The sequence below is a fragment of the Vipera ursinii genome (genome assembly GCF_947247035.1).
Source record: "Vipera ursinii genome assembly, chromosome: 6".
NCBI classification, from domain to species: Eukaryota; Metazoa; Chordata; class Lepidosauria; order Squamata; family Viperidae; genus Vipera; species Vipera ursinii.
The window spans coordinates 58,027,345-58,054,359 of record NC_139515.1 but is presented as its reverse complement, the minus strand read 5'-3'; the positions used below and the strand labels follow the sequence as shown (position 1 = coordinate 58,054,359).

At 37.6% G+C, this 27,015-nt stretch overlaps 1 protein-coding gene across 1 annotated transcript in view; it reads left to right on the top strand.

The window, feature by feature from the left end:
- The window catches only part of GRIN2B (glutamate ionotropic receptor NMDA type subunit 2B), a gene marked incomplete at both ends in the record, with an annotated part of 276,911 nt that overhangs the window by 87,165 nt on the left and 162,731 nt on the right, over window positions 1-27,015 (top strand). The window contains one exon of the mRNA XM_083366736.1: window positions 3,898-4,496. Within this exon, the coding sequence (XP_083222862.1) occupies window positions 3,898-4,496 (599 nt within the window). The remainder of the gene's footprint in view (window positions 1-3,897; window positions 4,497-27,015) is intronic.

Genomic DNA, 27,015 nt, shown 5'->3' with positions numbered 1-27,015 from the left:
TCTTAGGAATCAGCGAACTAAAATGGACAGGAATGGGTGAATTTAATTCAGATGACCATCAGGTATACTACTGCAGGCAAGAATCCCTCAGAAGAAATGGAGTAGCCTTCATAGTCAATAAAAGAGTAGGAAAAGCAATACTGGGATACAATCCCCAAAATGACAGAATGATCTCAGTTCGAATCCAAGGAAAACCATTGAATATCACAGTAGTCCAAATCTATCCCCCAACCACCAGTGCTGAAGAGGATGAAACTGACCGGTTCTATGAAGCCCTACAGCACCTTATAGAACTAACACCAAAAAATGATGTCCTTATCATCATGGGGGATTGGAATGCTAAAGTAGGAAGCCAAAAGATAACTGGAATAGCAGGCAGGTTTGGCCTTGGAGTACAAAATGAAGCAGGGCACAGACTGATAGAATTTTGTCAAGAGAATATGATGGTTATAGCAAACACTCTTTTCCAACAACCCAAGAGACAGCTCTACATATGGACATCACCAGACGGCCAACACAGAAATCAGATTGACTATGTGCGCTGCAGCCAAAGATGGAGAAGCTCTATACAGTCAGTAAAAATGAGACCAGAAACTGACTGTGGCTCAGACCATGAGCTTCTCATTGCAAAATTTAGGCTTAAACTGAAGAAAGTAGGGAAAAGCACTAGGCCACTCAGGTATGAACTAAATCATATCCCTGATGAACATACAGTAGAGGTGACAAATAGATTTAAGGAATTAGATCTGATAGACAGAGTGCCTGAAGAACTATGGACAGAGGTTCGCAACATTGTACATGAGGTAAACTAAAACCATCCGAAAGAAAAAGAAATGCAAGAAAGCAAAATAGCTGAGGAAGCTTTGCAAATAGCTGAGGAAAGGAGGGAAGTGAAAGGTGAGGGAGTAAAAGAAAGATACGTCCAATTGAATGCAGGATTCCAGAGAATAGCTAGAAGAGATAAGAATGCCTTCTTAAATGAACAATGCAAAGAAATAGAAGAAAACAATAGAATAGGGAGGACCAGAGATCTTTTCAAGAAAATTGGGGAGATGAAGGGAATGTTTCATGCAAAAATGGGCATGATAAAGGACCAAAATGGCAGGGACCTAACAGAGGCTGAAGAGATTAAGAAGAAATGAAAAAATTACACAGAAGAATTATACAAGAATGAGCTTAACTTCCCTGATAACTACAATGAGATGGTCACTGACCTCAATCCAGATATCCTAGAATGTGAAGTGAAGTGGGCCTTAGGAAAGCTGAACAACAACAAAGCTAGTGGAGATGACTGTATTCCAGCTGAGCTATTCAAAATCTTAAAAGACAATGCAGTAAAAGTGCTACACTCAATTTGCCAGCAAATTTGGAAAACTCAACAGTGGCCACAGGATTGGAAAAGATCAGTTTACATTCCAATTTCAAAGAAAGGCCATGCCAAAGAATGTTCAAACTATCACACCATTGCACTCATTTCACATGCTAGTAAAGTTATGCTTAAAATCCTATAAGTTAGACTCCAGCAGTATGTGGATCGAGAACTACCATAAGTACAGGCAGGATTTCGAAGAGGCAGAGGAACTAAAGATCAAATTGCCAACATACACTGGATCATGGAGAAAGCTAGAGAGTGGCAGAGAAACATCTACTTCTGCCTCATTGACTATGCTAAAACATTTGATTGCGTGGATCACAACAAATATTGGCAAGATCTTATAGAGCCGGACCATCTTATTTGTCTCTTGAGAAACCTATATGTGGGTCAAGAAGCAACAGTGAGAACTGGACACGGAACCACTGATTAGTTCAAAATTGGGAAAGGAGTCCGGCAAGGCTGTATGCTGTTGCCCTGCCTGTTTAACTTATATGCAGAGCACATCATGAGAAAGGCAGGGCTAGATGAATCAAAAGTTGGAATTAAGATTGCCAGGAGAAATATCAACAATCTAAGATATATAGATGATACCATTCTAATGGCAGAAAGTGAAGAGGAATTAAAGAGCCTCTTGTTGCTGATAAAGAAGGAGAATGCAGAAGTTGGCTTGAAACTTAACATTAAGAAAACCAAGATCATGGCATCCAGCCCTCTCAATTCCTGGCAAATAGATGGGGAAGAAATGGAAGTACTGACAAATTTTATCTTCTTGGGCTCCAAGATCACCGCAGATGGGGACTGCAGCCAAGAAATTAAAAGATGCTTGCTCCTCGGGAGGAAAGCCATGGCAAATCTAGAGAGGGCACTAAAAAGCAGAGACATCAGTCTGCCAACAAAAGTGCATATAGTCAAGGCTATGGTCTTCCCAGTTGCAATGTATGGCTGTGAAAGTTGGACCATAAGAAAGGCTGAGTGCTGAAGAATTGAGGCCTTTGAACTATGGTGCTGGAGAAGACTCCTGCAAGTCCCTTGGACTGCAAGGCGATCAAACCGGTCAGTCCTAGAGGAGATCAACCCTGACTGCTCTTTAGAAGGCCAGATCCTGAAGTTGAAACTCAAATACTTTGGCCACCTAATGAGAAGGAAGGACTCACAGGAGAAGAGCCTAATGCTGGGAAAGATGGAGAGCAATAGAAGAAGGAGACGATAGAGAATGAGGTGGCTGAATGGAGTCACTGAAGTAGTAGGCGTGAGCTTAAATGGACTCCAGAATATAGTAGAGGACAGGAAGGCCTAGAGGAACGTTGTCCATGGGGTCGTGATGGGTTGGACATGACTTTGCAACCAACAACAACAACAATAAGAACAAAATTATAACTATTTCCTTTCCTTTGATTATGCTCACTTGATATGTGAGAATGCAAAGGTAACCTAAGGCTTCTCAAACTGGAGGATGGATTGAAGAAGATGTAGACTATAGAGATTTTACTACCTCAAGGAACATGCTTGGATGTTTTCACTGACTCTAGAACAGATTGTCTGATTTTACATTAATTCAGCATTTGTACTATATAATGTATGCATGTATGTATACATATTCATATAATATATGTATATGCAGGGCTTTTTTGTCATAGAACACTCAGAACGGAGTTCCAGCACCTTTTTTGGATGGAACCTTGTAGGGTAGACAAGGTGGGTTGTATGACATGTGTGAGTTCCGGCACCTTTTTCTTTTACAAAAAAAGCACTGTGTATATGTATACACACGCACACACGAATGAATGAATGAATGAATTCTTATTAAGGAAAAATTCCTGATATGTTTAATATTTAGCCCACATACTTCATAATTAGAATATTTTCTATTTAATAAATATCTGTGAATGGCTCTCCAAACTTCTTTAGAGAGAAACTGCCTTAATACTGATTCATATTTCAATAGCAGCTCGTGAGTTTGAGGAGGAATGTATATTTGCTTTGAAAATGTGAAAAATAAATTGTTCTATTTGTTGCCATAAATAAGAAAGATCTAGGATCTTTCTGATCCCCACAATTTGTTTTAATCATTAAAATGGGCTTTAGGTTAAATAAAATGTGCAATTCAGTCAATCAGTCCCCTACATTTGTTGCTGCTTACTTTCTAAGAAGAATGAAAGGTGGGTTTTTTAGAGCTGATTTTTCCCCCTGCAGTACTTTTTTCTCTACCAGATACTTTTTAATACAGGTTGAGCAGAACTTGAGGAAGAGAAGTTTGTTTTTGACTATATGCTTTCTGAGGAGCTGTTGTACCCAGAGTTTATTGTATCTTTCCCAATATGATTGCAAGTTTTAAAAATAATTAACCACAAATATATGATTGTGCATGCATAATTATATGTAATCATAAGTCATGTATTAAATGCAAAGCAAATCAGTATGTTAGCTTCCCTCTTCTCTGTATAACTCAGTGAAACTAAGCTAAAAATTTTTATTATGTTCTCTTGTTGACTTTTTTCCCCTCCTCTTTTCTCCACTAATAGGATGAATCATCCATGTTTTTCCAGTTTGGTCCATCAATAGAACAACAAGCTTCTGTTATGCTGAACATCATGGAAGAATATGACTGGTACATTTTCTCCATTGTCACTACCTACTTTCCTGGCTACCAAGATTTTGTCAACAAGGTCCGTAGCACTATTGAGAACAGCTTTGTTGGCTGGGAGCTAGAAGAGGTACTCTTGCTAGACATGTCTCTGGATGATGGAGATTCAAAGATCCAGAATCAACTCAAGAAACTCCAGAGTCCTGTCATCTTACTGTACTGTACTAAGGAAGAGGCCACTTATATCTTTGAGGTGGCTAACTCTGTAGGTCTGACTGGGTATGATTACACATGGATTGTGCCCAGTTTGGTGGCTGGAGATACAGACACAGTTCCGTCTGAATTTCCCACTGGACTCATCTCTGTGTCATACGATGAGTGGGACTATGGTCTTCGTGACAGAGTGAAAGATGGAATAGCCATAATAACCACGGCCGCCTCTGATATGCTATCTGAGCATAGCTTTATTCCTGAGCCCAAGAGTAGCTGCTACAATACACAAGACAAGAGGATCTACCAATCTAACATGTTAAATAGGTAAGGGAAATAAATATAATAATAAATTGGTTACTCAAAAATTCAGATCATAATTAAAAGGTTGCAGTTTTTGTTGGTGTCCCCCCACCCCAATTGTATATGATTCTGAGCCAATGCAAGACTAATTGAGTATTTACTTGGCAATAAGGAACATGCACATGAATATGAACTTCTTGATGACAGGGAATGATAACAATTATATATTTCTAATGTTGTAAATTATACTGTTGTTCTGGAACTATTCTCACGTCCACCTGCAAGATGTTAAATATAACTGGTAGAAACATTTATCAAGGAGACTCTTAAAATAAGCTATAACAAACTTTTCAATAAAAAAAAGAATATTGAGGTCATTAGGAGAAAGTATTAGGAACAGGACTGGCACAGAAAAAATGTGATAGGTCAATATGAAAAAGCAGCCTGTAGGTGTGGTAGATAGGATTGGGGTATGATATATTGATAGCAGTTAAGGTGCTAGCCTAAAAATAAGGAGATCATGAGTTCTACTCTTGCTAATGCATGAAAGCTGTTTGCCCAACCCACTTCACAGAATTGTTGTGGGGGAAAATAGAGGGAATATAATGTATGTTCTCTGCTTTGCCTTGCTTATAATGTAGTAAAGTAAAATGTAGCAAACAAACAAATAAGATACATGCTTGGTGTACTATTTGGTGTAATTAGTGTAAAGAGTGCCAAGAAAGACAGGATCTTTTTCTACCCTGAAGTACAAAGCAAAAATTTGCATGCTAGTCTGAAAGGTAGATTAATTCCATTTAGTGAAGTTCAAGGAGAGGGAATCTACATAGACAGACTACATACATCCATTCATTTGGAATATGAGTTCAGTCATTGAATCTGTGACTTGACTGGTCGTTTTTTCAAGCCAGGTTCTTAGAGCAGCATACAGGAGAAATAGATTTTTGCTACAATCTATTTTTAGTAGGTATAATTTCCCAGAATTCTACTGGGTATTTGAGAATTTGAGCAATTGGACCTGTCATATAACCAAGACCTATAATATTATGGCCGCTCTGTGGGATGAAGTTACAGGAATGTATTGTTAAGAAAGTAAATATCAGATTCTGATTTCAATGAGATGCATATTCATAGTTTTGTTAAGGATTATGGCCTTAAATTTTAAAATACTTAGCTAGAAACAAAAGCCAATGTTCACCTATTTACAGAATCACCTTCTTATTGGAATATTTTATTAATGTGTAGTATAAATAAGACAGATTTTGTTTTTGTTTTTTCATAAGAGCTGGTTAAGTTGTGATCCATGAAATATACATACCAGAATTGATCAAAAACCCTTTATTCGCAGGACTCCTTAGATTTGTTCTATGAGAAGTAAGATAGATTCTTTTGCACATGTTCTGTTTTTCATTCTTTATTTCCCATAGAACATGGTGTCTACACGTAAACCTTCAACACGTGCAACAGAAAAATGATTGCAGTCACAGTTTTAAGCTTCTTTCCTAAGGAAAGTTAGAGGTTTTACATTTTTTTAGTGGTTAGAGGTTTCTCTTGCCTTATAAGCAGCAGTCAGTGAAATGAGAGGCTCACAATATAGCGCTGATGTAGCTGGTGTTTTGTGATTCCTCAAGTTTAATGGGGAAGATCAAAGCAGAAAATGTGGGGCTGCTGGTATGGAAGGCAGCCATGCATACATATAGTGTCGCTTTCATTTCTGGTTCAAGAGAGAGAGAGATGAAACTCTGAAGCTGCCAAACCAAGGGATTTCAGACATCATTATAAACTCACTATACTCATATATGGGAGATTCAGTCTCTTTGGCAAGAAGAGTCCATGTACTGTAAGCAGAAGGTTATAAATTTTAAATGAAACTGTTATTCATAAAGTATTTCCACGAGGGACCCTTTTTTCTGCCCTGTTTAATAAATGTGGAGAACTGCTGACAATATGATGAGGAAAGGAAGGGGCTAAAAGAGCAACGTTTATGGCTGCCTTTATGTGATGATATGAATGTCTTGTAATATTATCATATAATGGTCCACAATAATAAATTCCTTCCCGCAGAAAAAAATATTGCTGCATAGTTTCTGGGAAAAACCGTAGTCCCCATAAAAAGCATGTTTCTACAGGAAAAAAACCCCTTATGATTCCTTACAATAATTATTCTGCTACATGTTGCTCTTTCCTTGAAGATTCCCCTGCTATTTAGCAACTGATAACCCTGGATACAGTGGAAGCTGAAACATGGTTGCATCTGAAAATACTAAAAATATATAAAAAAATCAAAGACTATAATCCAGTCTGTTTCAGACTTCAGAGATTTCAAAGTATATCCAGTCACATCTTTTTATTTTGAGCAGCAGCTCCTATTCATATAATTGAAATGGGGGCAGGAGAGCAGGGCTGCCACCTCTCAGTGCATGGAATCAGATTCATGACATTCCTGACTGAGACAATGGCTGTAAAATGAAAAAGAACAGTTTCGAGATACATCTTATTCAAATTCTATAGGTAAAGGTAAAGGTTCCCCCGCACATGCGTGCTAGTCGTTTCCAACTCTAGGGGCAGGTGTTCATCTCCGTTTCAAAGCTGAAGAGCCAGCGCTTGTCCGAGGACATCTCCGTGGTCATATGGCCGGCATGACTAGATGCCAAAGGCGCACGGAACGCTGTTACCTTCCCACCGTAGTGGTCCCTATTTTTCTACTCGCATTTTTATGTGCTTTCGAACTGCTAGGTTGGCAGAAGCTGGGACGAGTAACAGGCGCTCACTCTGTTACGCGGCACTTGGGATTCGACCCACCAAACTGCCGACCTTCTGATCGACAAGCTCAGCGTCCTAACCCACTGAGCCACCGTGTCCCTTACAAATTCTACAGTTACTCATTAATACTATACTCTAAACTCCTTCCTGCTGCACATAAACTCCAGGCTTTGCAAAGAGCTGCTCCTATTTGGAGTTGCTTTGGAAAACAAGAGATATGGTTGTCATGTCTGCCCTCTGCCTTTAATAAACTTCATAAATACTTTAATAATACTCCCATGTGCCCAAATCATGATAATTTTTTAAATAGTTTGAAGTGCTACAATAGTTTTAAGAACAAAGTTGAGTGTTTTTTTTTAAAAAATAGGGACAAATTTGTTTGCTCTTGTTGCTGCTGTCTCATAATGCTTGCATTGCCATATGATTCCTTTGGCAATGCCCAGAGGTGCTTGGCTTTCTCTTTTCGTTTCCCATTTTAATCTAAGATCTCCTGTTAATCTATTCTTCCACTCACTCTCTTTCTTTCCAGCTCCTGGATTATTTCATGGAGAGAATGGCATCATTAGGCTGGACCCAAAGGCCTTTAGTGATATCAGGCAAAAGAATCCCAGTATAATGAGTCAGAAGCTTCAGCTATGAATACATTTGCCGCTTCTGGCTGCCTATTATGGTGGTATTATATTATCATAATGTTTCTTTTGCCAGCTGGTGAACAGGGAGGAAGAAAAGGTCTGTAGCAGTGGCAACAACAGAAGTGGCAAGAGGCTAGGAAAGGAGGTCAGATGGTGGAGGGCAATGATAGGCAAGACTGGGACCAAAGAAATAAAAAAGAGGAGAGGGGGAAGGATGAGGCGGGCAAAGTCTCCCAAATCCAGTAATGCTATTGCAAAGGAACTGATTCTCTTCCCAAAATCTACCTAGAATTTTCCTTCCAAATTTATTGTCTTATTATCTTTCCAAATCTTCTGAGTTGTATACCTGAATCAGGTCTTGTACTTTCAGTACAAGACATCTTAGGTATCAGCGAACTAAAATGGACAGGAATGGGTGAATTTAATTCAGATGACCATCAGGTATACTACTGTGGGCAAGAATCCTTCAGAAGAAATGGAGTAGCCTTCATAGTCAATAAAAGAGTAGGAAAAGCAATACTGGGATACAATCCTCAAAATGACAGAATGATCTCAGTTCGAATCCAAGGCAAACCATTCAATATCACAGTAGTCCAAGTCTATGCCCCAACCACCAGTGCTGAAGAGGATGAAATTGACCAGTTCTATGAAGCACTACAGCACCTTATAGAACTAACACCAAAAAATGATGTTCTTATCATCATGGGGGATTGGAATGCTAAAGTAGGAAGCCAAAAGATAACTGGAATAACAGGCAAGTTTGGCCTTGGAGTGCAAAATGAAGCAGGGCACAGGCTGATAGAATTCTGTCAAGAGAATACGATGGTCATAGCAAACACTCTTTTCCAACAACCCAAGAGACGGCTCTACACATGGACATCACCAGATGGTCAACACAGAAATCAGATTGACTATATGCTCTGCAGCCAAAGTTGGAGAAGCTCTATACAGTCAGTAAAAACAAGACCAGGAGCTGACTGTGGCTCAGACCACGAGCTTCTCATTGCAAAATTTAGGCTTAAACTGAAGAAAGTAGGGAAAAGCACTAGGCCACTCAGGTATGAACTAAATCATATCCCTGATGAACATACAGTAGAGGTGACAAATAGATTTAAGGAATTAGATCTGATAGACAGAGTGCCTGAAGAACTATGGACAGAGGTTCGTGACATTGTACAACAGGTAGCAACCAAAACCATCCCAAAGAAAAAGAAATGCAAGAAAGCAAAATGGCTGTCTGAGGAAGCTTTGCAAATAGCTGAGGAAAGGAGGGAAGCGAAAGGCAAGGGAGAAAAAGAAAGATACACCCAATTGAATGCAGAATTCCAGAGAATAGCTAGAAGAGATAAGAATGCCTTCTTAAATGATCAGTGCAAAGAAATAGAAGAAAACAATAGAATAGGGAGGACCAGAGATCTTTTCAAGAAAATTGGAGAAATGAAGGGAACGTTTAATGCAAAAATGGGCATGATAAAGGACCAAAATGGCAGGGACCTAACAGAGGCAGAAGAGATTAAGAAGAGGTGGCAAAATTACACAGAAGAACTATACAAGAATGAGCTTAACGTCCCTGATAATCACAATGAGGTGGTCACTGACCTCCAGCCAGACATCCTAGAATGTGAAGTGAAGTGGGCCTTAGAAAAGCTGAGCAACAACAAAGCTAGTGGAGGTGACAGTATTCCAGCTGAGCTATTCAAAATCTTAAAAGACAATGCAGTAAAAGTGCTACACTCAATTTGCCAGCAAATTTGGAAAACTCAACAGTGGCCACAGGATTGGAAAAGATCAGTTTACATTCCAATTCCTAAGAAAGGCAGTGCCAAAGAATGTTCAAACTATCGCACCATTGCACTCATTTCTCATGCTAGTAAAGTCATGCTTAAAATCCTACAAGCTAGACTTCAGCAATATGTGGATCGAGAACTACCAGAAGTGCAGGCAGGATTTTGAAGAGGCAGAGGAACTAGAGATCAAATTGCCAACATACGCTGGATCATGGAGAAAGCTAGGGAGTTCCAGAAAAACATCTACTTCTGCTTCATTGACTATGCTAAAGCCTTTGATTGTGTGGATCATAACAAACTGTGGCAAGTTCTTAAAGAGATGGGAGTACCAGACCATCTTATTTGTCTCTTGAGAAACCTATATGCGGGTCAAGAAGCAACAGTGAGAACTGGACACGGAACCACTGATTGGTTCAAAATTGGGAAAGGAGTCCGGCAAGGCTGTATACTGTCGCCCTGCCTATTTAACTTATATGCAGAGCACATCATGAGAAAGGCAGGGCTAGATGAATCAAAAGTTGGAATTAAGATTGCCGGAAGAAATATCAACAACCTAAGATACGCAGATGATACCACTCTAATGGCAGAAAGTGAAGAAGAACTAAAGAGCCTCTTGTTGCAGGTGAAGAAGGAGAGTGCAAAACTTGGGTTGAAACTTAACATTAAGAAAACCAAGATCATGGCATCTGGCCCTCTCAATTCCTGGCAAATAGATGGGGAAGAAATGGAGGTAGTGACAGATTTTATTTTCCTGGGCTCCAAGATCACTGCAGATGGGGACTGTAGCCAAGAAATTAAAAGACGCTTGCTCCTGGGGAGGAAAGCCATGGCAAATCTAGACAGCACACTAAAAAGCAGAGACATCACCCTGTCAACAAAAGTGCGTATAGTCAAGGCTATGGTCTTTCCAGTTGCAATGTATGGTAGTGAAAGTTGGACCATAAGAAAGGCTGAGCGCCAAAGAATTGAGGCCTTTGAACTGTGGTGCTGGAGAAGACTCCTGCGAGTCCCTTGGACTGCAAGGCGATCAAACCGGTCAGTCCTAGAGGAGATCAATCCTGACTGCTCTTTAGAAGGCCAGATCCTGAAGCTAAAACTCAAGTACTTTGGCCACCTAATGAGAAGGAAGGACTCCCTGGAGAAGAGCCTAATGCTGGGGAAGATCGAGGGCAATAGAAGAAGGGGACGACAGAGAATGAGGTGGCTGGATGGAGTCACTGAAGCAGTAGGCGTGAGCTTAAATGGACTCCAGAAGATGGTAGAGGACAGGAAGGCCTGGAGGAATGTTGTCCATAGGGTCGCGATGGGTCGGACACGACTTCGCAGCTAACAACAACAACTTTCAGTACTCTTCCATTTTGTCCATCTGCCTTTTCGAAGGGAACCCCTATATCTCCTCTGAATATTCACTGAACAGTTTATATGAGAGGATCCTCTTTAAGTGACAGCTAACATCTTCCTTTTAGTAAGCAAAATATTTATGGGTCCCATGAGCTTGTTGATGTGTGAGTATGAATAATTGGCCCAAAACACCAGAATAATAAAGTGAAAACTAAATAACTATGCCGCTTAAGTAAATAGCTGCTGATAATTTTGTGTCTTGTAAAATAATTTGATTCTTGAAAGAACACACAGGCCTGTTTTTCATTTTATTAATTGACATTCCTTGCTGCTCCCAATGTTGTTTTTAACTATATTTCATGATATAAAAATAGAAGTCACTGTGTTGCTATGGCTCCTTGGATATTTCTAAAATCTCTTCATTTTTCCCAGTACATTTTTACTTAAAAAGCTGGTTTATCAAGAGATCAGCTTGATGTGTCCTCTGAAAGTTACATCTCGAAGAAAAGTATTTCCTGGTCATCAGGAACATCAGTGCAAATATTGGAAGTGCTCGGTGTAGCGTCTGGCCTGAATATAACTTAGCATCTAGAAATCCCTTACTTTACAAGTTCACAGTTTCACCAAACAGTTTGCTTCATTTTCCAGGCCTCTTCCACTTTATACACATTTAACATTTAAAGTAAATGGCTGTTGTATTATGACCTAAATTGATCAACATGCTCAAAAATACTTAATTCAATTATATGTATATGTAAATATATATGTATGTGTATAATATTTTATATATAAATATTATATACTATATATATAATTAAATTAAGTATCATTTGAGCATGTTGATCAATTTAGATCATAATGCAACAGCCATTATCTTTAAATGTTAAATGCGTATAAAGTGGAAGGTGCCTGGAAAAATGAAGCAGACTGTTTAGTTAAACTGTAATACACATACACACCTACACACATTCCCTTCTCACCCTTGTGGGAGGTATGTGTCTTCCTCAATCTTGGGAGTTTCAGGGTTCTGCACAGGATCTTAGCAGTTTCGAGCACTGTGCTGGTTTGGGCAGGGAGCTTTTAACATGTATTATTTTCTGATATAACTCTTCAGCATTGCATGGAATATGATGAATCCCATTTAACTCAAGAGTGTGGGCAGCATTAGCATACATTTTTTTAATCGTGCATTTTACCATTTTACCAGCCCCGATGACTTTAAAGTTATTGGAACATTCTCCAACCTTATATCTTTAAGGTTATTTTTTGATTGCAACATGTTCCTGCATTCAGCATGCTTGTTTTAGCTAGAAATGATTGGCGATGCAGCTCAATATATTTGTAGAATGTTAAATAGCTACATTCTAGAAACATATATAGAAATTGTTCATCCAACTTTTAAGAAAACATGTTTTCATGTGGTGGGTTTGAATTCATCCTTCAGTTCTTAGTGTCCCGGGTTTTTTTTTTTGTATTATATATTCCATCTGAGAGTCATATACATAGGCTAAATAATGCTTTCTCATTCAAAGAGATCTATAATTTTGATACAAGGATGACATTGAAAAATTTAATATCAGAGGAAAAATATATTTAATTGTGTTTCATTCTGAATGTTTGCATCATTTATCTAGTAGTTATATTAAACAGCATCTGCAGTATATTTTTCTTTCTCATATGCAAACAGACTTAAAAGGTCTGACATTTGCTTTGATAATTTGAATAGTGACAATCACTTTAGAGATTTGTGAAAAAGAGTAGAATAACTTTATGCAATAAAGAAACATTATGAAATTTATGAAAAGATGAAACTTTTTAAAAAGAATCAACTTGGAGGAAAATGGAACTACATCTGCATGGAAGGTAGTAACTAGTAAGCAATGGGTACCCCGAGGTTCTGTTTTAGGCCCAGTACTCTTCAACATCTTCATAAATGATTTAAATTAGGGAATAGATGGGGAACTCATCAGATTTCCAGATGACACTAAACTGGCAGGAATAGTTAACTCCCCAGAAGATAGCTCAAGATCCAGATGAATCTCGACAGAGTTGAACATTGGGCCCTACCTAACAAAATGAAATTCATTGTAGAGGAAAGTAAACTTTTACACTAAGGCAAGAAAAACCAAATTTACAGGTACAGATTAGATAAAACCTGGCTCAATAGCATTAACTGTGAGAGGGATCTTGGAGTCCTAGTGGACAATCACTTAAATATGAGCCAGCAGGCTTCTGCAGCTGCCAAGAAACACAATCCTAGATTGCATTAACAGAAGGGTTAATGATCATGTGAAGTATTAGTACCACTTTATAAAGTCTTAGTAAGACCATAGTTAGAATACTGCATCCAGTTTTGGTCGCCATATTATAAAAAGATGTTGAGATTCTGGAAAGAGTGCAGAAAAGAGCAACAAAGATAATTAGGGGGCTGGAGGCTAAAATATATGAAGAACGGTTGCAAGAATTGGGCATGTCTAGTCTAGTGAAAAGAAGTACTAGATATGACATCATAGCAGTATTCCAATATTTAAGGAATTGCCTTAAAAGATGGGGTCAACCTATTTTCCAAAGCACCTGAAGGCAAGACAATAAACAGTGGATGGAAACTAATCAAGGAGAGAAGCAACCTAGAACTAAGGAGAAATTTCCTGACAGTGAGAACAATTACCGTAACCAGTGGAATGGCTTGCCTTCAGAAGCTGTGGGTACTGCATCACTGGAGGCTTTTAAAAAGAGCCTGGAGAGACACTTGTCTGGAATGGTATAGGATCTCCAGCTCTAGATTGGACTAGAGCTGGAGATCCTATACCATTCAAAATCCCTTCCAACTCTGTTATTCTGTTAATTAAAGGTAGTATGCATAGTCTTTTTTCAATATTTTTTAATTAAAGATTACCTTATCAAAGTGAAACTTATAAAACTAAATGAAATACATTTAAAATAAAAAAGTAAAAAGTGCTGAAAAAGAAAAAAATAGAAAAAGAAACCTCTCCATTCATTCCCAGCAAGTATAGTCAACATTAAGAATTTGTCAATATGTCTTAAAATAAACCAAAATCTCTTCATTCCATATCTCACCTGATTTTCTGTGTATCCATCTCTAAAACCTCACTCTCCCTATTAAAACAGCAAAAGTCAAGTTTTATTAGAAATAACCACACAGGTACTATAAATTACATCTATTATATTCAATCTGATTTTTTCTTTTCCTTTTAAACGAACCTCACCTCCTCTCTTCAAATAATCAAAATTCAGTCCAACTCAAAAATAATTATTACCAGAAATAACCATTGTCATCCAGTCCTAATCAAGAAGCCATTAAATATTCCTCCAAATAACACCCCGTTATTTTAATTTTGGTCAAATAAATAAATGTTATAGTCTTTCTTCTTTTGGAAAACAGTCTTTAAAGTTCTCAAAGAAATTCTAACATCTGCCTTCTCATATTCTTGCTCCTCTTGAAATTCTTTTTTTCATCTTTATCAAGCCCTCTTTATATTTCAGGGTAGCAACTCCAGGAAACCCCTTTGTACATTCAGTATAAGGAAATAATCCAAATAACTCACCTGTTTTACTATTGGTATTTCTTTTTCAATTTTTAAGTTATGATTTTCATTTGTAAATCCATTATATCTTTCTCCTTCATATAGGCTGTAATTTTTAATCCTACCTGTAAATTACTTTATTCATTGGGACTTGATTTTGTGCAATTACATCAGCAGATGGTAGAAAAAAGTTAAATAGTTCCAAAATCTCCTGTTGCCATAAGTCATATGCTTCTTTCAAAATAGTCATCTGGATGCCTCTAATGTTTAAAGTTCAAAGACTTTTTGTCAGTTCAGAATGTAAACAAAGATCTTTCTCATGGAAGAGGATTCTTTCAATCAACATCAAAATCTTAAATCAAGCCCATTGGAATCCTTAATCCATGTGAAACTTTATAAAGCCCATAATAATCTTCCTCTTGGTGTATATTTCAAAAAAATACAATTCTTAAAGTCATAGTTTTGGGTGTTTTTAAAAAAAGGATTGAAGGATACTCACCCATGATTTCAGTCTAACTTACCAGTCTGAAGTTCTTAATATTTAAAGAAAACCAAAGAATAACAAATAAGGTGTAAAATAATAAGTCAGTTGAATTTAGAGTCCATATAGTCTTATAAGCTCAATGAAATCCTGCCATTCTCTCTCTCTCTCTCTCTCTCTCTCTCTCTCTCTCTCTCTCTCTCTCTCTCTCTCTCTCTCTCTCTCTCACACACACACACACACACACACACACACACACACACACACACACACACACAACAGCAGTTATATGGAGTGCATGTGACTAATCTGAGGATCCCTCTGGAGTTAGATTTCAACTGCCGATTCCTGAAATTGGGTGCAGTTTCACTGGCAACGTGTCCTCCTCTTTTAGAGGGACATCAGTTTGCCATTACAGATCACTGCAAGTGGCTCAAAGGTAGCATGGATAGTCTAAGTAAAATTGCACACTGGTTTTATTTTCATACTATTGTAGTTTTTTTAAATTCCAAAAATTTCTGTACATGGAACTGAAATAATTAGCATTAATCTATTATTAGAATGTTATGGATGATGTAATTCTTCTTCTTATTTTTAGCACACACACCCCATATTAGTAAGCTTGTTACTTTCACTCAGATTACTACATTCTTATTATATCATTATTTCACATTATTTATATATCCTATGTTATATGTATAAACTATGGGCATATTATTTTATATTTTGAATATAACAGCTTCACAATAGATGAGATAGCCATATCTATGGAATAAAATACTCTGCCCTGATTTCAATCCTGTTTTAAGAGCACTAGTATCTAACGTCACAACATATAAGTACTTGGAATTACTTTGATCCTTAGCTAATTATTTTTTCTTAGTATTTTCAATTATACACTGCTTCTCTTTTGTTCTGTCAAAACACTTAAAATGGAAGTTATAGGGTTTCCAAGCTTTCTTCCACTTGGTTATTGATGATCCCATCAGCTTCTAATCTAAAGTGCCCTTTGGCGGGCCTTATTCTTGTCCTTACATTGCCAGCATTCAAAGCAGTGCAGGATAATTGGATCTAGTCACCACTTTAATTGTTTACAAGCTTCAGAATGAAGTTAGACTGAGGATCTTATGGAAATTTAAATTGATGGCTACATTTGGCTGCCTTGTGCTGCTCAGAACACTGAACAAAACAAATAAATGAAGGGGCTCAATGCAGGGATCAGTAACAGGCCTACAAAATATATTTAGAATCTTTAGATCTCTAGGATTAAATGGTTTCACTGTTGGATTAAAGAAGTAGTGAGGAAGCATTGGGACAATCTATAGAACTGAAAATAATCAGACAATATCATTAACAGAGTCTGACAATAAAGCTGCATCACTGATGGGACAAATAGCTATTATAGAGATAATTAAGCAATTCCTTTTTAAAAAGCAGTTTTTAAAACATTTACTTAATTATATTGTGACATTTTATGAATAATTTTGAAATGGCTATGTTGCTGAATTCAACAAGAATACCATGAGCCTGTTTGTTTTCAGACTGTCACGACCATTATTCTACATGAAGGTGCTAAAAACTGTTTGGATTGTCTGAACACTAATTGGACTGCATTTGGTCATTATTACCCTTTAGAAATTTCTTACAGTATTTCGTTAATGAATCAGGATTTGTAATGAAAATTACAGCTTCAGAGTCTAAAAGACAAAAATATTGTTTTGAGGACTTGTGTATAAATAAAGGTATGCTCATGCTTAGAGTATATCTACGGAAATCCATAGAATTACTTGATGTTAGTAGATCTACTTTGAGGGCGACATGCAGAGATCCAATCTGGTGTGTTAAAAGCAGTTTTTGTCTTCTATTTTGATACGTTATGAGAACCTTCTATCAATAGATCATATAGTTATCATAAAATAACCTGTCTATTCATCATCAGAACTCAAAAATCACTTGCAAGCATTGATAATAATAAAAATGAGGCTGAGAATAAGGGAGATCAGTGGACAAAAATGATATTATTTCTGACATATTAATTAGTACCTTGATGCAGATTAGCAGAATAGTTTCAAGAATTCTACTCTTTTAACTTTATTCTTCTCAGAGAAGTTGGAAAAAAGAAGAGATGACCACAGGGAGCAGGGCACACAAGCATCCTCACTCTCATCTATTTATTTAGTCAATATTACCAAATGGATACCTGTTCAAATAAATTAAAATAAATGTATTTTTGAACTGCTTCATTTATTCATATAATAACAATCATTTTTTAAGAGAAACTTGGGATAAAGATACACATTGGCTAGGAAGTTGCACAAAACAAATTAAAAAATTTAAAGTTAGAAAATTGCAGATTTCATTGCAATCTAGAACCAGATTAAATTAAAAGTTGAAATTTACTTTAATCTATATCCTTGTTTCCCCATAGTGCTGCCTCCTCCTCCTCAAGTAAAAAGTTATTCTGGTGGTGAAACAATAAACAATCTATTGTTTACATTCTTACTCCCTGTGTAGATCTATGTATGAATGTTCATGCAATCATGAACTAGTCTGTATCTAGTTCACACTTAGACCGTTCACATTTATTCTCTAGTTCTTTCCATCTTTTCCTCCATTCTTCTTCCACCATATCTATATCCTGCATCCTATATTCTTTTGCTTTAAGCTTTTTAGTTTTTTAAAGCTCTCACTAACTCTTTTCTACTTTTTCCTCCAACTCCCCCTCCTTCTTTACCCATTCATTTTCCTTCATATGCTTTATCCACTCTTCCTAATCACATTTCTTCAAATTTCTCTGTTCACATCCTTAACCATTTTCTCTGGTTGAGAAATCATCAAATTATACTATAGTATTTTTTTTCTAAATTCTAATCTACTTTACCTAATTCATGTTTGTAGTATTCTGTGTTCACGCTTTAGTCTCACATTTCATCATCAATCTCCCTCTTAATCTCTTTTAAGAGGGTCATTACAATCACTGGATCTTTCTTCCTCCACTTCTTTTTACCCCCTTTAGAAAAACATTTTCTTACATATTGTGTTAATTTGTAGTTTATCTTTCTTGACATTTTTGGAGTAAAATATGGGAAGGGAGAGATAATTGGGAGTGAATGAGCAAATGAAAAACAACTGAGGTCCTGAGGTGATATGACTTTCTGTCCCCCTGAACATTTAGGCATTTTAAAAACTTCCATTTAATCTTTTCTAAAAGGAAAGTTGGCATGTTGCACTGTTAAAGTGCCAGCTTTTTACATTTCATTTCTTTCTAAATATGTGTCTCTAAGTCCCATTTAGAAAATAAAAACATCAAGTGACTGTAATCCAGTGCTTTGTTTATCCAGAGAAAAGAAAAATTATGCTGTAATTAGTGGAAAATTGATTTTGTGAGAGTAACAGATAAGGCAGCTTGCATTTCTCCAGTTGGCCTTCTGGTAAACCAATGTGGTGGCTATACTTAGTATCACAATCATTTTATGAATGATAAACCCATTAAAAAGAGCAGCAATGTTATGCACATGTGCCTAGGTGTGCCTGGGAAAGAGGAATGCTCTGTATTTATTAATCAAAATATCATATTGGGTGAATGTCATGATTATTATTATACTTCCAGGATTATAGAGCTACTTCCTTCAGCTGTTGATTTACTTATGTTTAAGAAGGTCTTATTTATATTAGTCTTTTTCCGGTCTCTTTAATAGCCTTTTTTTTCTATCATGAGATACTAGTCAAATGAATTCCTCTATCAAATTAACACAACAAACAGCAGACTGAACTTGTTTTGAAGTAATAATAATTTTGCCCAATTTTATTATCTGAATAAAAATTTAGGTGCTTTCCTTATTCATATGTCTTATGTGTATGTTTATATCCATACAGTATGTAAATGAAGGTAAGACTTCCCTTGCCTTGATTGTTGATTGGGCTCAGAAAAAATGCTCTTGTTTATTTTTGCCCACTATTAATATTAAAATCTTCTATCCAAAACATTTTTGCCCATTGTGGACATAATTGACTGGTGTGATATCCATGTTGTGATTATTTGATGGGTATATCAATTTGCAGCAATAACTATAAATCAACAATTGATCTTAATTAACCCTAACCTGTTTGGCAGGAAAAATAAAGTGCTAGACAGCCAAAATAAACAGTTGTAATGGTGATTGATGGACAATAATCATTGGCATTCAAAACTTCTTGGTAGTCGAAAAAGTAAAAAAGAACCAAAAATATTTAGGATCAGTAGAAAACAGGATGAAAATAAGGAAAAGGATCTCACTCCTATCATCTATACTTCTCTCAGGTTATACTTAGATTAATTCCTTTGTTCATAACAATATAAATAACAAATATAGTTGCTCCTTGTCATCTGGCTATTAATCTTTCTAGGCAATTCTATTTTCTCCAGTTATTTTTATCTTTGAAAATACAACTAAGATACATATGTAAGTGGCATGTTTAGGATCATTGTGAGTTCAGAGAGGGCCTCCTCAGGGTGCCGCCGGTCAGAGAATCTCAACTGGCGACCCCCAGGGGAGGGCATTCTCTGTGGGCCAGACCTTTGGAACCGCTTACTGGTTGAGCTCCGGATGGCTCCCGACCTTCGCTCCTTCTGCCGTGATCTAAAAACTTATTTATTTGAACAAGCCGGCCTGGTCTGATGGGTTTGGAGTTTTTAATATTGATTTTAATTAATTTTATTGTATCGGGCACAATTATTTAATTTTACTTAACTTTTGTATCTTGTATTTTTAATATATTTATTGCCCTGTACACCGCCCTGAGTCCTTCAGGAGAAGGGCGATATATAAATCAAATAAATAAATAAATAAATAAATAAATAAATAAATAAATAAATAAATAAATAAATAAATAAATAATCTGACCTCCCAAACATTTGCTTTCCCATTTCTTAGGCCATAAGTTTATTACATTTTCCAAAGCAATTGACGCATCAGGAGAATGCCTTTTGTAAAATTCTTTGTTTTGATTATTAGACTGTATTTATCATAATTTTAAATGCTACTAGATTTCAGCTGGGTAGAATAATCATTTTTTAAATTTCTTTTCCAAACAAAAGAGACTGGGAACAGCTAAAAGTTATAGATATAATAAATAGATCATCACTAATTTTACATCGTACTGATCTCAATATTTAAGGTGATAAAAATATTTATTCAAAAGATAATTCTAGCATCCTCTGATAGAAATAAATGGATTTGGATTTGAGTAACCCACATACTGAAATGTGGGCTTTAAAACAATTTTAAAACAAAAAATGCAGTGGTATATTTCAACATTATAGATATATAGATATTAACATATTTCCAATATTTGAGAAACAAATTCCCAAACTGTAGTGTATACAAATAAATAAAACAACAAAAATATGCAAGTAGATAATTTTTAGTTCTAAATAGGAAAATCCTTTTCAGGGTAGTATTTATAACAGAGCACAAGAAATGTGAATACAGGTAAGGAGTTAGATAAATTATAGTTATATAAAAACTGTACTTAACAGTAATGGCCAAAATTGTGGAAACCTTTTGGGAAAATGTACAGTAGAAATACCATCTTTGGTTTTAATTTTAATTTAATTTAATAATATTTCTATACCGCCCTTCTCCCTGAGGACTCAGGGCGGTTCACAGGGCAAAAGTGGAATACTAAGTTTCCACCAATTTTTCTTCTAATTTCTTTATAACTGTAGCCTTGTTCACTTAATAATACTATTTTACATCGCTTTCTGGGTGACCAGTCAACTCTTTGCACCATTACTTTAATTTTATTATGTTTTACAAGCTCACTAAATGAAAGAACACAAAAAAACCCAACCAACTTGATAGCGATCACATAACACACTGACAAATGTCCTCCTCTCAGCCTCAATACATGACATAAATAACTGAATTCTACTTTAATTTGATTGGCTCCTTGCCAAAACAAGATGACACCTGATTGGCTCTCAAACACTCATGCTCGTTGGCTACAATCAGATGAAGGAAAGCTACCTGATGTCAACCTAAGCAAGTTGTGCTTCCTTTTTCTGGTTATTTGGCTATAACTTTTCATAGAATACAGTACAGATAATTGAACAAACTGTGTTGAACTACATTCTTGATTAAATTATCTTTCCATTGATATATAATTTTATGGTACTACTCCAAAAAAAGTGGTGTTATTAGCCATCAAACCTCAAAAATACACTTTCCCCAAAAGGTTTCCACAATTTTGGCCACTACTGTATTATTGTACAGTTAAATGTCCTCAGGGCAAATGTATTCATCCAATTGGAGGTTTATCCAGAAGTCTGATATGCTCCTTTTCCAGCATGGATTTAGTGGTTTCTGAAAAGAGGAATGGGGTGTATTGTTCTTAATAATATATGGGCTCTACATATTTGATATCTGTTTTGAAAATGCAGTATTTACCAACACTTCTTACTCAATTATCAATTTCTATATATCAGTATATAAAAAAGATACTGTTAAATCATTATTTTTAAGGGTCACATGACAGCAGTGTTCCAATATTTAAGGGGATGCCACAAAGAAGAGGGGGTCTATTATCCAGAGAATCTGAAGGGAGAACAAGAAGCAATGGATGGAAACTAATCAGCAGAAAAGCAACCTAGCATTAAGGAGAAATTTCCTGACGGAGCAATTAATCAGTGGAACTGTTTGCCTTCAGAGGTTGGGGATGCTCCATCAGAAGATATTGGATAGCTTGTCATGAATGGTATAGGGTTTCCACCTTGAGCAGGGGGTTGGACTAGAAGACCTCCAAGGTCCCTTCCAACTCTATTATTCTGATAGCAAATATACAATAGGAAAAATGTTATGAATTGCAATGAGAAGCATCATTTGTGTGCAAAATTACTGAGTGAGCAAATGAGCTTATGCTTATGGCTTTCTCAGTCTGCATACTATGGAATTGGTTGAAATGTATGTATGAATATGAATAGCATGAAAATCATGAAGCCTTAAATCTGTGATTTGGTTTATGCTCTAAAACCAGCAGGAACTCTAATGAAGAAGCAATAGCTAGGCATTGGACTTTTTTCAGCTATGTAGGATATTTTAACAGTCTGACATTTTTTTCCAGAAATTTCCGTTCGTAATAAAGTATTGTCAAACATTTGTCCTAATTAAAATTTGTTAATAATATAGTATATCAGTGCTACACATTAATTTATTTGCATCATACATTGGCATAGTCCAGTTCGGTGCCTTTATTTTGCACTTCATCTTGCCAGGATATTTCTAATACAACAAGGTATTTCAACTAGGTTAACAACAGCTTTGCTTTTTTTCCAAGATAATGGCAGGATAAACATTATTTCAACTTGGTATTGGTCTGAATCACACACATATTTATCACAGAAGATGCAATTTGTCTTTTGTGTTTGGCATAATATAACACACACTTTTTTAAAAAAAATTAAAAGCTGACAACTAATAACCAATAAATAGCTATAAGAAACTATTGTAGTTATATTAGTTTGGCCTCCAAAGTTATTACCTCTGCAGTGTTTTTTTTTTAAATCCAAGAGTTGTCTAGACAATGATAAATCGAAGAGCAGTTTAAATGATGATGGGCATTCATTGTACCTGATGGCTGGATTTTAAGAATGACTGCTAAATGTAAAATGTAGATAATTCGATCTATTGCCCAAGAGGCCACAAGCATCCCATATTGCAGCCTAGACAGATGTATTATACCATATGATTTATGATTTTCTGTAATTTTCACATTTAACAAATTCTACCCAAATTTTCTCTGCCCAGTTTAAAGCAATAGGATAGTATCTAGTCAGAGGCTTACATAAGTTAATAGGAATCAGACTCCATATTCATTTGTTAATGGGGTCAAAAGGTGGCAAATTCCAAAGAATTCCAAAAAGATTTGTAAGATTAGACATCATCAATTATAACAGGAAAGTTTTTAACTACAATTCCTTACTGTCATGGTTCCAAAAGATGAAACTGTTCAAAGAACTTCGAGGCATTGTTTACCTTAAAGAATCTTTATTCAAGTAGCATAGCATCGGCATGTACATAGGCAAAGCCAAAATCTGAATTCCCCTGCCCTGAGCACATACATTAAGCACAATTCCCTCCTCTAATTAACAATCATAAATCACATTCTCCAATTAGTTTGAAATGCAGCCTTTCCCTCCTGTTCTCCAACCCACCATTTCTTATCATCTGTTATTTCAAAAAAACCTTGGTTCCCTCACTGTTACAATATTGTTATGTCTAACTAACTCTCATACACATTCCTCCTCCCCCACCATATCATCTAATTCTAACTTTAATTCTAAAATTAAAACATAAGAAGGAAAATGGCTGCATCTCCATATGTTGTCAAAGCAAGAACATCCAATGTTAGCAGCATTGACATCTGCCCCCCCTTACAAAAAGGACAGATCCTGTAATGTAAACAAAAGCATATGTTAGGGATTGTCTCTTGGTTTGTTAGGGTGTTTCCTATAGAACCTTTTGATGAGTCTGTCAATTTAATTGACAGATAAACCTTTTCCTCAACTTGGAATGTTCTTTGAGGAGCCCTCTTTTTAATCTGCCTGCTTTTTATAGGTCTCAGATGTCTTTTTTAAAGCAGTTTTCATGGCTCTCCAAACTTCTCACCCATTGATAAAGTGTCTGAGAAGTGGAGGGCGCCTGAGGGTATTCAGGTATTGGGCTGAACTCTTTTCCTGTGGCTACTCTGAAGGACATGAAGCCGGTGCTGCTGTGAACAGAGTTATTGTAAGCCACCTCTGCAAAAGGGAGGAGGTTGGTCCAGTTTGTTTGTTGGTAGGAAACATAGCATCTGAGATATTGTTCCACCATCTTGTTAACGGATTCTGTGGTCCCATTAGTAGATGGGTTAAAAGCAGATGATAGACCTTGAGATGATCCAATTAATTTAAGAAAGCTCCTCCAAAATGTAGCTGTGAACTGCACCCCCCTGTCTGAAATTATTCGTTTAGGGGTGCTATGCAGCCGGTAGACATGTTTCAAGAACAGTTTAGTCAGTCGTTGGGCAGACGGGACTCCTTTGCAGTCGATGAAGTGAGCCTGCTTTGAAAACAGGTCTATCGCAGTCCAGATGACTATATTTCCTCTACTTTCAGGTAGGCCTACTATAAAGTCTATAACAATTTCTTCCCATGGTTGGGAAGGGTCTGACACCAGCTGCAGTAACCCAGGGGGTTTCCCTGGAATTCTTTTCATAGTGGCACATACAGTACAACTCCTGACGTAATTTTCCGCATCCTGTTTTAATCCCAGCCACCAGAACTCCCAGCGGATGAGATGTAGAGTTTTTAAATATCCAAAGTGTCCAGCCTGTTTTACATTATGGCTGTGTTTGAGAGCATTAAGACGGAGGGCTTCTGGCAAGTACAATTTCTCCCCCTTGTAAACCAAACCATCCCTGCATGTTAGGGAGGTTTGATTGTCCTTGAACCATTTATCGCTGAGGAGCTTTTGTTTTATTTTCTTTGCCCAGGGTCATCAGGATTAGGGGCCCTGTGAGGTGTGAGTTGAGCAGCAGTTTGTGGATTGGAGATTATTGCCTCGTTAACCTCTTTGTGTTGGCTTTTGTGCTGGGGCAGTCTGAATAGAGCATCAGCTAGGAGGTTTTTCCCTCCTGGTATGTACTTTAGAGTAAAGTTAAAATGGTTAAAGTACTGTGCCCAGTGTGCCTGCTTCAGGGACAATTTGTGGGGAGTTTTCAGTGCTTCTAGATTTTTGTGATCTGTCCGTGCTTCAGATGGCACCTTGCTCCCTTCCAGATAGTGTCTCCAGTTTAATAGAGCCCACCTGATTGTGAAAGCCTCCTTTTCCCAGATTTCCCACTTCCTTTCGCTTTCAGTATTTTTTTTTTTGAGGTGTAGGAGCAGGATTGCAAGGCTCCACTTTGGTTCTTTTGCAGTAATACAGCTCCGATGGCCACATCGCTGGCGTCGGCTTGAATTACAAAGGGGTCCCCTGGACAGGGGTGCTTTAGGATTGGTTCAACAGCAAATAGTCTTTTGAAATTCTCAAAAGTGGTTTAATAGCTCATAGTCCATGGTAGTGGTTGGCCCGGTTGCGGCTTCCCTCCTCCTTTGCCTATTTTGAGTAGTTCTGTAAGGGGTAGAGCAATCTCAGCAAAGGAGGGGATGAATTGACGGTAGAAGTTGGTAAAACCTAGGAAGCTCTGGAGCTGTTTACAAGTCTTTGGGGGCTGCCATTCAATTACCGCTTTCACTTTGGCTGGGTCCATTTCAATGCCCTCGTTGGAAATTCTGTAGCCAAGATAATTTAATTGGGTCTGGTGAAATTCACATTTTGACAGTTTGATATAAAGCTTGGCATTCAATAGTTTCTTTAATACTTCTCTCACCAGCTTTATATGATCAGTCATATTCATGCTGTATATCAGGATGTCATCAAGATACACCAGAACCCCTTTGTATAAATGATCATGTAGGACCTCATTAATCAACTGCATGAATACGGCTGGGGCCCCCTGTAGTCCAAATGGCATGACTTTGAACTGATGGCTTCCCATGGGGCAAATGAAGGCAGTCTTCCACTCATCTCCCTTCTTTATCCTCACCCAGTAATATGCCTCTCTCAGGTCTAATTTAGTGAAGACACTCCCCTTAGCCAGGTGGATTAGTAAGTCCTTTAGGAGGGGTAGGGGTTATTTATTTTCCACGCTCATTGCATTGAGACCCTTATAGTCCATGCAGAGACAAAGAGACCCATCCTTTTTTTCTTTAAACAACACAGGGGCTCCCACAGCAGACTTGGCCCATTCAATGAATCCCCTTGCTAGGTTTTTGTCCATGTATTGCTGCATCTCCTCCATTTTGAGGGGGGACACAGCGTACATTCTCAGTTATGGGAGTTTCACTCCTGGCAACAGTTCGATGGAGCAAGCATTGGGTTGGTGAGGAGGCAGGGCATCACATTCTTTCTCACTAAATGCCTCCGCTAGGTTCCGGTACTTGCTGGGGATGAGTGGCTTACCTGGTGGCAGTGAGGTAGCCATGTGCGCTCGCTCATTGGGTGGGCTAAAGTTTGCTGTGATGTCTGTTGAATCAGTGGGGAGCTTGGTCCCTATAGGTAGTCTCATAGTTGTCATTCCTTTCTCCCACCAGATAAACGGCTTCCATTTGTCCAGCCAGGTTAATCCTAGGATCACAGCCTCAGTTATTTTTGGAGCCACCAGGAAGCGAATAAACTCCCAGTGCTCACCTATTTCTAAGCATAGGGGCTCAGTTAATTGTGTGACTAAAGTCCCTCCCATCTGGGAGCCATTGGCTTGCTCAAACTTCACAGGTTTGGAGAGCAGTTTTGTTCATATGCCCATTTTCATGACAAATGGCAAGCTAATGATGCACCAGGAGCATCCAAAATCGACTACCACTTTTAAATCTATCTGTGCCCCCAACTTAGGGATTATGAGTTTAGCATTTAGTGAGAAAGGTGGGACGTGTCGACTCACATCTGGTCGTTCTCTCCTTAGTTGCTGCTGTCGAAAGAGGGTAGAGCGGGGATGGGTCCAGCCTGAGTCCCGCATCCTCCTTTGTGGGGCATGTGACTTGGGCAACAGGTTCCTGTGTGATCCAGTTGGATTTCTCTCTCATCAGCTGCTGGGCAGGTTTCTTTCTTGCTGCTGGTCCCAGTCACAGTCTATTCTGCTGTTGAGGGTAGGGGACTGGGCAATTCACTGCTCGATGTCCCTGCTGTCCACATTGGAAGCACTTGATTGGTGGGCCTGCAGGTGGCCTGGGTCTTTCAGCAGCTGCAGCAGTTGGAAGTTTTCAGGGTGGTGGTTGCTGTTTGTGTTGCTCTGGCTTCGACTCGGCTTTAGGTGGGGCAGGCTTCTTATAGCAGGTAAGCTGAATGTCTAGTCTTACCGCTGTCTGGTACCATTCTTGCAGCTGATCAGGTACTGCTCAATAGATGCAGACCTGAGAGAGGTGATCGTCTAGCCCTT